The sequence below is a fragment of the Erythrolamprus reginae genome, chromosome 1 (assembly GCF_031021105.1).
Source record: "Erythrolamprus reginae isolate rEryReg1 chromosome 1, rEryReg1.hap1, whole genome shotgun sequence".
NCBI classification, from domain to species: Eukaryota; Metazoa; Chordata; class Lepidosauria; order Squamata; family Dipsadidae; genus Erythrolamprus; species Erythrolamprus reginae.
This window is the reverse complement of record NC_091950.1, coordinates 72,943,180-72,956,608: the sequence shown is the minus strand read 5'-3', so window position 1 is coordinate 72,956,608 and position 13,429 is coordinate 72,943,180. Positions and strand designations below refer to the sequence as shown.

Below are 13,429 nucleotides of genomic sequence, written 5' to 3'. Positions count from 1 at the left end.
AACCCTCCATCATCCAAAACTAGGTACTTCCTTACTACTAACTTTAAATGCAAACTAATTAACATAAGAAGCATCATAAACAGAATGCCTGAACTCCTCCTCTTATTAAATACTTACATTCGACGTTATATTTGTCTGTGAAACATGGCTAAACACATCCCCCTCCAGCTTCATTATCACAGTCAGAGATTATCATGTCTAACCACGCAATAAACAGAGGTGGTGGAGTAGCTATTTTCTATAAAAAGTCGCTAAACCTAAAAAATATACAAGTTACACATCAACGTGTTCTTCCTGAAAACATTGTTTGCAAATTGTCCTTAAATACCACACTTTGCTGCCTACTATGTTACAGAGCCCCTGGTTATGACATTGCACATGTGAACAAGTTAATTTCACTACTAATGTGGAAAGCCTCCTGCCCATATCCTCTTATCTTTTTTGGTCACCTCAATCTACCTTTTATTAATTGGACCCTAAATGAACGTGCAACTGAACCCATCCATGCAACCCTGTACAACACTGTTATCAATCTGAGACTAGATTAACTAACAACATTAGACTCAACAACTGACTGAATCTCATCATCTGCAACAGTTTAAACTCAATTTATGGACTACAAATGATGTAATGATTTAAGTGCCAAAGCACTGCATATCAGACATTAATACAATTGAATATGTCCAGAGATATTTCATGAGAAGAGTCCTCCACTCCACTGCTGGAAATAGAATATCTTATGCCACCAGACTTGAAATTTTGGGCTTAGACAACTTAGAGCTAAGCCACCTTCGATATGACCTAAGCTTAGTTCTTAAAATTATCCGCTACAATGTCCTACCTATCAATGACTACTTCAGCTACGACAATACACAAGCACACAGTAGATACAAACTTAAAACGAACTGCTCCAAACTCAATTGCAGAAAACACAACTTTAGCAACTGAGTAGTCAATTCCTGGAACACCCTACCTGACTATGTGGTTTCATCCCCAAACCCACAAAATTGTAACCTTAGACTATCTACTGTTGACCTCACTCCATTCCTAAGAGGTCTGTAAGGGACGTGCATAAGTGCACCGAAATGCCTACCATCCCTCTCCTAATGTTCCGTTCATTTTTATTCATTTCATGTATTCAAATTATGTATTGACAAGATAAATTAAAATTTAAAAATATTAAATATTAATAGCTGATTAGCCATTAATTATGGGCTTCAGCTAATAATGCAAAAGGAAGAATGTCACATGGGGAATTTTAATTCCCGATGCATTTTTTATGATTTTCTCACTATTCAATTTTTAAAAGCAAAGCAGGTTTTTTTTTAAAGATTATTGCTATACAGTGTGTCTGTGTGTTAAACACTCAAATCAAAACACATATTTATATATATATATATTCAATGTAGTGATTCCTCCACTCTTGCATTCATTATATTACTTGGGTTAATTGTTCCTTTAACTTAGAACGATCTCTGATAACAAAGTGTTTGCTTCTCATGATAATAGTGTGAATATTGAGCATATCAAGGTAAGAACTCATGGAAGTTCACAAAAATTAAACTCTCCAGGAATTGATTTTTTTTTCTCTTCCCCCTAGGCTTATAGAATTTATACATGGTATGCTTGTTTGTATGATTGGTCTCTTAAATTGGGGTTTTTTAAGATTACTTTTTAATATTAGATTTGTTACATTGGTTTTTTTATTGTTGTTAGCCGCCCCGAGTCTTCGGAGAGAGGCGGCATACAAATCTACTAAATAAATTAAATACATAAATAAATCACTTCATTGATTATATATGAGTTGTTTCTCTTTTATTTATTTATTCAGCAAAAGCAGCTACTTCTTGATAATTTAGCAATATTTTGATGAATCAAGCCTTCTTTCCATCACATGAGATTAATTTGTTTTATTTAATATTTCTTTCTTGAGAACAGGGGAAGAAAAGAAATCTACCTTATACCCTGGAAAGAATTCCAGAATGTCTTATTTTACACCAGCAATTTTAGAAACAATAGATATGTATATCTGTGACAGATGTACAATTTGCAGCTGCCAAGGTCTTGCGTCTAATTTTTCCAAAATTTGTTTTGCACTGAGTATAGAGCTCTATAGCCTATTGTGGCAGTTGGTCTAAAAAGATTGTGCACTTCTGATCTCTGGCAGGGTTTAGATATTGAGGTGGGAGGGAGAGAAAACCAATCTCATTTCATGTGCAATCTACACAGGATGTGCATATACCAAAACCGAGAACATTTGAAATTAATTTGATTAAATATAATCTATGGCTGCATTGCCTTTTTCATGGTTAGGTCTACTTGCTCTGTGAGTGGCATGCCAAGGTCCTAAAATGTGGCCAAATCCAAGATGAACATCGTCTGAGCAAGGACAGAATTATTTATTTAAAGTTAATTTTTATGTAATTTAATTTGAACGTAAGTATACATTTTATTAAACTTGAATTAAACTAATTAAACACAGCTAATGTGATTACTCTCCATGTAAAGCAAGGTTTTTCCTTTCTATTTCTTTCACATAAAAATTACAGGGTGTTCGCAGTCCTTTGAGATTAAGTATGGCAGTTTTTCTTTTTTTGTTTATGCACTTGGATTTGGATCTTGTGAAGCAAATGATACTTCACGTGGTCTATTGTTTGGTGTATCCACAGCTACAAAGATAATACTATTGTCTTCTAACTGCCTGCAATATAATATTAGGGGGCTTAACATATTTTATAATTTCTCTACCTATTTCTTATTATGTTATGTAATTCCATGTAATTCATGCCTTTCTCCACTCTCTTCCTTTAGTTGTTTTTGAGATTGAAATTGCCATGTAGCAGTGTGTCTGCCCTGGAATCTAGATCAATTTCCTTCATTGTGATGTATTGGCAAGAATGATCACTTGTGGGGAAAAATATAGTTTTAATAAACAATTAAGAAAGAGTTCCCTGCTTTAAATTGGAGGTTTATCAGTGGATCTGCTTTGAGGCACTTGGTCTAATTGTTTGACATCGATCTATTATAATTTCATTTGGACAGCAGTAATATTTTATTACATGAAATTGTATTTTGTCATTAATGTTAATGTCCTATTCAGAAGTAAACCTAAGTGAATTTAATTGAATATATTCCTAAACAGGTATGAGTAAGACTACAGCCTGAGAAATTAAGGGAAATAATAATTTATTATATTTTTTTCCTTTTGAGGAGATTAATGGACATGTTATCTCCTTACAAATAAGCATGCTGGTTGCTGTTGAAAAGAAATCTGCGTTTATTTGTAAATTATACTATTTACTATTAATACCATTCATAGAATTCAGTTTTGGGATGAAAAGTTTAGTGAGAAAATTTTATTTATTTATTTATTTATTTACTTACTTACTTACTTACTTACTTACTTACTTACTTATTTATTAGATTTGTATGCCGCCCCTCTCCGTAGACTGTAGACTTCCTTTATGAAGAACAAAAATAAAACAAATATCTTCCTTACCCACATCTTAAAGAAAAAATATAATTTTCTCAGTGGTGGGTTGCAAATTATTTTGCCACCGGTTCGTGCGCACACTTGCGCATGTGTGCAATACTTCTGCGCATGTGTTGAAGTGGCCCAGGCAGGTGAACAGAGCCTCCCCCTGCTACCAGTTCTAAGAACCGGTCCGAACCGGGAGCAGCCCATGGAGTTTCCTCTAAAGTAAAATGTAGAATAACATGTATTTTATATAACTGGCATATCTTCTTGTTGTTTTGTTTATATTAAAATTTTGCCATGTATGTTAAATGAGCAGACTGAACAAACTGCACATGACCAAGTAAATCATAATGGCTGTAATTCAAGATTTTGTTTGTTGTTTCCCTGTGGGTTCATAGTTTATGTGGCAGGAAGTACACTGATATTAACTTTCCAGGAAACCAATTGTGAAGTATATGAAAATAGAAATACTGGCTGAGGAATAATAGCATATAGATTGTGCAAAAAGTCTGCATCTATAAAATCTGCAGTTAATTATATAGTTTGGGAATTTCATACATACAGTCCAGAATATCAGAGGAAAAGAAAGATAAAATGTAGGAAATTGGATTAATTTAGAATTGGGGGGGACTGTAGCAACATAAAATAATCTTATCCAGTTATAAAAAAAACTTTACTTCTATTAATTTATAGAGAATTTACTATGCCCCAATAAAAATTAAATTGCTCCCTTCAAAGGAACTTCATACTTTAGTCTGAGGGGTTTTTCCCATTTTATTTTTATTTCTTGCAGCAACAGTAGTCTTGTAAGATGGTTGCATTATCAGCATTTATCTTGAAACTCTTGGATAGTAGTTTTGAATGCAGTCACCTTTCTGACAAGTGTTATTGGGAGTGTGGTTTATATCACTGTTCAGGGTGATTTCAGATGATATGCTCTGTCTACCTCACTGCTTTACGCTAAATTATAGATGCCATGATGACAGGACAAACAGTATTCAGGTGCTAAACTCTACTTCCTTTGTGCGATGTCTGTGCCTTTCCCACAACATGAGTGAGTTAAAGTCGGGAAGAGAAAATATGCAAAATATTTCTGCTTAAAAATAATGTTCTGATGGTTATTAAACAAGTAATATTTCATTTAATCACCCAAAGGGATTACTTTAAATGAGCAGACAGGAAGAATAATTTTCTTAACACATTCTTGCCCTAGAGTCCTACAATAATAGATTTTCACTTGCCAAATTAAGAAGTTATAATTCAGGGTTATAATCAAGATCTATCTTTTTTAGAATGTTATATACAGATCACCTTCCTGACATAAGTTCTCAGACAAAACAATACAGATGTGATATGATGTCTACAGTTTATATGATTTCTACTGCACTTGTAGGTGGCTGATGGAGGGGAGAGATTCTTCTTTTTTTTACATACAAACTTCCTATGTGGTGGGTGTTGTTGTTTTTTCTTTGCCACTAAAGGAGGTAGCCAATCGGTTTTGTTCTACTTGAAGCTACACATTTTACTACTACTAGGCTACTTTTAGGTTCAAACTAGTAACACCTGTATACAGTGCATTAGATTTAGGAGATATTGAAATACTAGCACTCAGCAATATTGCAAAGAACATGTGTAAACTCTCTCTTTTAAAAAATATTATGCAGTGAAATACGGTGTTCCCTTGATTTTCGCGGGGGATGCGTTCCGAGACTACCCGCGAAAGTCGAATTTCCGCGAAGTAGAGATGCAGAAGTAAATACACTATTTTTGGCTATGAACAGTATCACAAGCCTTCCCTTAACACTTTAAACCCCTAAACTGCAATTTCTCATTCCCTTAGCAACCATTTAGATTATTACTCACCATGTTTATTTATTAAAGTTTATTAAAAAAAATATTTATTAAAGGTGGACGAAAGTTTGGCGATGACGTATGACGTCATCGGGTGGGAAAAACTGTGGTATAGGGAAAAAACCAGCAAAGTATTTATTAATTAATATTTTTGAAAAACCGTGGTATAGCCGTTTCGCGAAGTTCGAATCCACGAAAATCGAGGGACCACTGTATACGTATTATATTTTGGCATGCCTTTATTAATAGGAGACACCTTACAATGGTCATATTTCATTATAGTCTTTTGGTGGCACAGCATAAACTGTGGTAACAGAGATTCCATTGTTGTTTTAAATAAATACCACAAAGGAGTTGTAGTTACTTTAGTTCACTTACCATACAGTGCTGTAAAGAGCAGTTACAAATTTTGGCTTCACCTGTGCATGGTTATCTTCCTCTCTTGTCTAAGTCTTTGCCTCTTAGGCCCAAGATCCAGATGGATCTCGAAATACTCGAACACTGAGCCCTATCTAAAAAATGAAATTCAGTGTCTAGAAAAATAAAATTTTACACTTAGGTCAGAAAAAAACAAATGTACAGATATAGATTAGGTGAAACCTGGCTTAATAGCAATAGCTGTGAGAGAGAACTTGGAGTCCTAGTGGACAACCACTTAAATTTGAGACAGTGATGTGGTGCTTCAGCCAAAAGAAGATACTAGGTTGCATTAGCAGAGGGATAGAATCAAGATCACATGAAGCATTAATACCACTTTCTAAAGCCTTAGTAAGACCACACTTAGAATACTACATCCAGGTTTCCTGACCATATTATTAAAAAGATGTAGGGACTCCTGAAAGAGAGCAGTAAAGATAATTAGGGGGCAGGAGGCTAAATAATATGAACACTGGTTGCAGGATTTGAGTATGTCTTGTCCAGTAAAAAGAAGGAATGGGGATGCCTGATAGCAGTGTTCCCATATCAAGGGCTTGCCAGAAAGAAGAGGGGGTCAACCTATTTTCCAAAGCACCAGAAGGCAAGACAAGAAACAACGGATGGAAACTAATCAAGGAGAGAAACAACCCAAGCTAAGGAGAAATTTCCGAGCAGTGAGAAGAATTAACCAGTAGAACGGCTTGCCTTCAGAAGCTCCATCATTGGAGGCTTTTAAGAAGAGACTGGACAACCACTTGTCTGGATTGAGCAGGAGGTTGGACTAGAAGACCTCCAAGGTCCTTTCCAACTCTGTTATTCTGTTAATCTGCCTTCTTTCTCTGGTTATTTAAAAGGATGTTCCACAAGTCTCACGTAAACAATAGTAAACAAAAATCACCTATTCTCTCTTCTGCTCTAAGAAAAGGTGATAACACATATTGGCATGGTCCATTCCAGCTTCCATATGAACTTAGAAATGAAGGGTAAGGCAAAAAATAATTGTAAAACGTTGGAACACAAGTCTTGGGAGTTTAGCTTATCATAGTTTTCAAAGAACTCATGGGGGGTTGACACCACGACTCTTCTGTTGTGTTTATTTTATCATGGTTTTCATGCCAGCTACATCACACTTTTTAAACTAATAGAACATATAGATCTGATATATTTTATACTTCCTTTTATTTGCAGATACAGATACAGCTGTTACACTTAGTGTGGCCAAATTTTGTGCTGTGGCTTGTCCAGTCCACCAAATGACTCTTCAGGAATCGGGTTAGTGACAAGTTATTGAGGCCCTGAGCTTTATCTGGATCTTCGATGATGTTTTATTTGATTGTTGTGTTTATGTTTTGGACTTCCAATGCTGTAACAGAGATTTGATTCGAAAGCAAGATATACAGTTTATCCTGAAGACTAGTGATGGGCGAACCGAACCCACACAATTCGGGTCCGTACCGAATTTTGCTGTGTTCGGTATGCCGAACACAAACACAATTTTTTTTCAAACTTCAGGCAAAGTTCGGGGTCGTGTTCGGCGTTCAGAGCTTTGACGTCACCGGCAGGTTGCTAAGGATGCCAAGGTGATCACTTCCTGGATTCATGTTTATTTTTACATGAAAGGACCGCCCTTTGCTTGCAGCACCGCTGCGGTGTCCTTTTTCATAAAAATAACAATGTTTATTTTTACATGAAGACCTCCCTTTGAAGGAGCTGGGGAATCCCTCCCATTCTATGGAATCCAGGAAGTGATCACCTTGGCATCCTTAACAACCTGTCAAAGCTCTGCCCCCGGAATCTCTTCATGGGAGGGATTCCCCGTTCGGGTTCGGTTCGGGTTCGGCCGAATTTTGTGTAAAGTTCATCCGAACTTGCCGAACCCGAACACCATTGGGTTCGCCCATCACTACTGAAGACGTATAGTATAAAATTAAGCTTTTCAGAATTCCCATATTCTCTCATTTAAGCTTTGCAATCAAATCAGGCTCTTCAATGAGAGTCTTTGGAACTCGGTTCACAAGGTGATTCATAAAATATCCTCTATTGTTTTTTAGGAGAACCCTAAACAGGTTTTATTATTTTGTTTGAATAGCATCTACAGCAAAGTGATGGTGCCCAAATTGTAACACATATATCATTGTGTCATCACATGAATGCCACAATTTTGTACTCTCTATGTATGACACTGATAAATGTGGGGGTTACTTTTTCACCTGATTTAGTTTATATTTAATATGAATATATGTACATGTGCACACACACACACAAATACGCTAGTCATGGAATTTTAATTGATATTAGTTACAGATTCCATTGTTAGGAAGAACATCACAAAGATGAGTTTCAATTATCTTTAAAAAGTTGATAGCCCCAATGTTCATGTAGTCTAGCAATCTGTTTTGGACCATGCCTAAATCCTTTGTTGACAAAATTACTATTTTTGGGGGACGACGACATATTTGCCTTGAATCTTCTGTCAATTTTATTGGCTGTGTGTGTGTTTGTGTATGAGCCTTGAAGTCAACACTGGACCAGTCCCTGCAGTTTTCTTGGCAAGGTTTTTCAGAAGTTGTTTGCCATTGCCTTCTTACTGAGGCTGAGAGAGTGACTAGCCCATGGTGACCCAGCTGTTTTGATTCTAAGGCAGGACTATAATTCTAAGTCTTCCAGTTTCTAGGCTGGTGCCTTAATCATTAAAACCAGTGATGGCGAATCTATGGCACGGGTGCCACAGGTGGCACGCGGAGCCATATCTGCTGGCACACGAACTGTAGCCCTAGCTCAGCTCAGTTGCCCTACTTCAGCTCCAACATGCATGTGTGTGCCAGCCAGAGGCTCTGGGAGGGTGTTTTTGGCTTCCAGAGAGCTTCCGGGGGGGCGTTTTTACCCTCCCCCAGCTCCAGGGAAGCCCTTGGAGCCTGGGGCGGGTGAAATACGATCCTACTTGACTCACCAGAAGTTGGGAAAGAGGCTGTTTCCGGCCTCCAGAGGGCCTCCAGGAGGTGGGGAAGCTGTTTTCGCCCTCGCCAAGCATTAAATTATGGGTGTGGGCACTCACACATGTGCAATAGCTTGCATGCATGCTCTTTTGGCACCAAAGGAAAAAAAGGTTCGCCATCACTGATTAAAACCAAACTGGATCTCTAAGTTGACTTAATCAAATTCATATAAGTGGCACAAAGAATCCCCCCCATTTTTTCAACAGGAATATTGTATGGAGTTACTGTTAATTTTACCTCTCTCTTAGTTAATAAAAACTGGATTACGGAATGCATGAAAAGGTTAAAAATATTACATCTCAAATCAATCAAAACAGAAATTGAAATTAAAAATAAAAGGTAGGCAAAAAAAATAGCTAAATATTTTAAACAGGTAGCGTGAGCTATACTTTTATAACACTTGTCTCTGAGGATTTTTTTTCATTTATCTTTTGAGAGAGACATTCTTATTACAAGACACATTCACTAAAATTAATTGTTTATTAAGAATTAATTAAAAAGGTTTGCATTGGTCTAATTGAATTGGGACTATCTTTCTCACTGCTTTGAACTTACAGGTGCTGCTGTGGTTGTAGTTAAGATGTTAGAATATTGCTTTACTCCATTGCAAAGGGTTCTGTCAAGAAAATCTTTAATATAAAAATAAAAAGCAGTTCATGCATAAAGCATGATGCCCTGAAGCATATTAGATCTGTTTATCTCTGTGTTTAAAATGAACAGTACCTGGTATAGTTTACATAACAAGGCAGGGATCAGCTTGATAAAGCATTTATATCACCAGGGGAACACACTGGCTCATTTCCTCCACAGTGTTCTGCATGACTAGCTTGCCCGCCAGCATAATAGCAAACAAAGTTTTAATAGGTCAAGAGCAGAGTAGCCAGTTCTTTTATAATAAAGGATGTTGTTGATTGCTCTTCCGTTTGTTTGGTTGGGGGGGAGGGGTCCTGTTTTTCTTTATGAGAATATTTATGGGGCTAATTATTGGTCGAGGTTTATGTACATAAGAACTTCCCAAATGGTACCATTAATAGGTCTGTTATCTGAAAAGAAACGGTGTCTCTTGATTCCTTGAAAATAATAAGAAATATTATATAGCTTAACCTATTGCCCTTCAGATGAGTTGGAACTACAGTTCCCAGAATTCCTATGTACCTGCTGCCTGGCATTAGTGGAAGTTGTAGTCCAAATCTATTTGGATTGGTGCCAGGTTGAAAAGGATTGACAGTTATAGGAGCAAAGGCTAGTTCATCAAATGCAAGCGAAGCCAAATGGCCATGAATGTAATCATTCAGATAGTTAAAAATTAAACTGATATGAGGCATTTAATTTGTGATTATCCTTCAAAGGAGAGAAGAGTCATTTGGTCAAATGTATCTTATATACTGGGTAAAATAAATAGAAACATAGAAAATTGACAGCAGAAAAAGACCTCAGGGTCCATCTAGTCCAGTGTTTTTCAACCAGTGTGCCGCGGCACACTAGTGTGCCGTGAGACATGGTCAGGTGTGCCGCGAAGCTCAGAGAGAGGAAAAAAACAAGAGAGGGGGAGAGAAAGCAAGAGAAAGAGAGGAAAAGAGAGAAAGAAAGAGCAAGAGAGAGAGAAAGAAAGAAAGCAAGAGAGAAAGAAAACAAGAGAGAGAGAAAGAAAGCAAGAGAGAGAAAGAGAAAGAAAGCAAGGGAGAGAAAAAGAAAGAGAACGAGAGAGAGAGAAAGAAAGAAAGAGAGAGAGAGGAGAATAAGAGAGAGAGAGAAAGCAAGAGAGAGAGCAAGAGAGAGAGAGAAAGAAAGAAAGAAAAAGAAAGAAAGAGAGAGAGAGAAAAAGGGAGGGAAGGTGGGAGAGAGAAAGACAGGGGAGGTAGGGAGGGAGAGAGAAAGAGCAAAAAAGAGGAAGGAAGGAAGAGAGAAAGAAAGAGGGATGGAGAGAGAGAGAATAAAGAGGGAGAGAAAGAGGGAGGGAGAGAGAAATAGAGCGAAAGGGAAGAAAAGAGAGAGAGAATTTTTTTTGTCCAAACTTTTTTTAGCCCCCCACCTCCCCACTCAATGTGCCCCATGGTTTTGTAAATGTAAAAAATGTGCCGCGGCTCAAAAAAGGTTGAAAATCACTGATCTAGTCTGCCCTTATACTATTTCCTGTATTTTACCTTGGGATGGATATATACATCAGTGTTTCCCAACTTTGGCAACTTGAAGATATCTGGACTTCAACTCCCAGAATTCCTCAGCCAGCATTTGCTGGCTGAGGAATTCTGGGAGTTGAAGTCCAGATATCTTCAAGTTGCAAGGTTGGGAAACACTGCTATACATGACTCGCAAATGAAAAGTTGTACACATAGTGCTCATTTAGTAACTGCCTCAGACAGTGACCACTTGCAGTTACAAGAGTGATAAGTTACTTTGCCACTAGTGCCTGCATTTAGACAGTTGCGGTTCACTATGATAGTTAATACACATTATCTTGTTCCGGGTGCTTTTGTTGTTGTTGTTTTCCTTCATAGAGCAAAGAGATTACCTAAGCAAGCTGTTTCTTCCTGGAGTGCTATTCTCCACACCGCAGTGCATCCTTAAAAAGTGCTAACTACACCATAACAAGCTCAACTCAATGACCTTAATTAACCTGCTAGCAGATATTGCCTGTAACTGACAAGACTTTGATTAGTTTCACACCTTCCACTTTTCTTTGTCTCCTAAATAGCTCTGGGCTCAGAACTGTGCAACACAAACAGCCAGTACTAGCACATTCTTTTCTATGTATATTCTCTGTTGTATATCTGCTTACTCTCTTTGTAATCCCTGCTGAAATGAAATCATGTGAAGCCATAATCATGTGATTTTTCACTAAGCCACTGTTTTGTTTAATGACTGAATTGCCTGTTCCAATTGTGGTCATTAAATGAGAAATACTTTAGAGCAGTACTTCTCAATTATTTTCTGTTATGCTCCCCCCAGGAAGAAGTAAACATTTTGCATCCCCCCAACTCTCCACCGATGCATGTTTCGCAGCCCACCCGACCTGCCACTCCCAAATTGCCCCCCGCCACAAGACCTGCATCCTACCTGACACTTATACTGGTACCTCTGTTGCATTCCTTGGCATTGTGTCCAGGGCAGTCTGCTCTAAAAGAAAATGTCTCACAAGTACAAGTAGCAAATACTTCAAAAGAAAAGGATTTAGGGGTAATGATTTCTGACAGTCTCAAAATGGGTGAACAGTGCAGTCAGGCGGTAGGGAAAGCAAGTAGGATGCTTGGCTGCATAGCTAGAGGTATAACAAGCAGGAAGAGGGAGATTATGATCCCGCTATATAGAATGCTGGTGAGACCACATTTGGAATACTGTGTTCAGTTCTGGAGACCTCACCTACAAAAAGATATTGACAAAATTGAACGGGTCCAAAGACGGGCTACAAGAATGGTGGAAGGTCTTAAGCATAAAACGTATCAGGAAAGACTTAATGAACTCAATCTGTATAGTCTGGAGGACAGAAGGAAAAGGGGGGACATGATCAAAACATTTAAATATATTAAAGGGTTAAATAAGGTTCAGGAGGGAAGTGTTTTTAATAGGAAAGTGAACACAAGAACAAGGGGACACAATCTGAAGTTAGTTGGGGGAAAGATCAAAAGCAACATGAGAAAATATTATTTTACTGAAAGAGTAGTAGATCCTTGGAACAAACTTCCAGCAGACGTGGTAGATAAATCCACAGTAACTGAATTTAAACATGCCTGGGATAAACATATATCCATCCTAAGATAAAATACAGAAAATAGTATAAGGGCAGACTAGATGGACCATGAGGTCTTTTTCTGCCGTCAGACTTCTATGTTTCTATGTTTCTAAGTTGAACTCGCAAGACATTTTCTTTTAGAATGGGCTGCCCTGGACACAACGTCAAGGAATGCGATGGAGGTACCGGTACAAGTGTCAGGTAGGATGCGCATCCTACTCCCTATGGCAAAAAAAGCACATTCCCCAGGGTCACGCCCCCCCCAGCATAACTCCATACCCTCCCAGGGGGGCACGCCACACTATTTTTCTTACATGTATCCAGATCCAGTTGGAGGTGATTCACTAGGAGGCACTCTTATCTATAAATTATTTTGTTGTTCAGTGTGATTTGTGCTTTAAAGTCAGTTTTGACTCCTGACTTCAAGTTTTGGAAACAGTTTATCTTTGCCTTTTCCAAAGGATTAAGGGGGAACTACTAACCTAAAGTCACACAATTGGCTTTTTGCCTACGGTGGAGGTAGAATTAATGGTCTTCAGGTTTCTAAACTGAAATAAGGAGACATCATATTTTGGGGGGGTTGTCCAAGGTAGGTTTAGAGATAATTTGAATTCAATATCTCTGTCTCAATTATGTTTCTGTTAAAATTATATCAGCTGTTCTTTCTAGATAGTAAATAATATTCTAATGATTTAGATGACATATGAACTGAAAATATTTTAACTAGAATCAATGATTTAGTTTTTCTTTAAAGTACTGTGTCTCTCAAGTTTCCAAGTTGTCAGAGTGGCAAAAAATATAGGAAATCAATTTTGTTGTGACTTAAAAAACTAAACGTCTCTGATTTTTTGAGTTATTTCCTTCTCATTATAAACTTTTTACTTATCTTGATATCTGGCTAATGAAATTGCTTAATAATTATACTTTAAAAGTTATATAATAAAATATTATTTTATT

The 13,429-nt window shown here is 37.4% G+C and overlaps 1 protein-coding gene across 3 annotated transcripts in view; it reads left to right on the top strand.

Moving 5' to 3' along the window:
* The window catches only part of NPAS3 (neuronal PAS domain protein 3), an 826,368-nt gene that overhangs the window by 730,353 nt on the left and 82,586 nt on the right, over window positions 1–13,429 (top strand). Inside the window, exon 9 of one of the 3 annotated variants that reach the window (XM_070755777.1) lies at window positions 6,935–7,018. The exons of the other annotated variants lie outside the window; for them this stretch is intronic. Within the exon in view, the coding sequence (XP_070611878.1) occupies window positions 6,935–7,018 (84 nt within the window). The remainder of the gene's footprint in view (window positions 1–6,934; window positions 7,019–13,429) is intronic. 3 annotated transcript variants of the gene reach the window in all.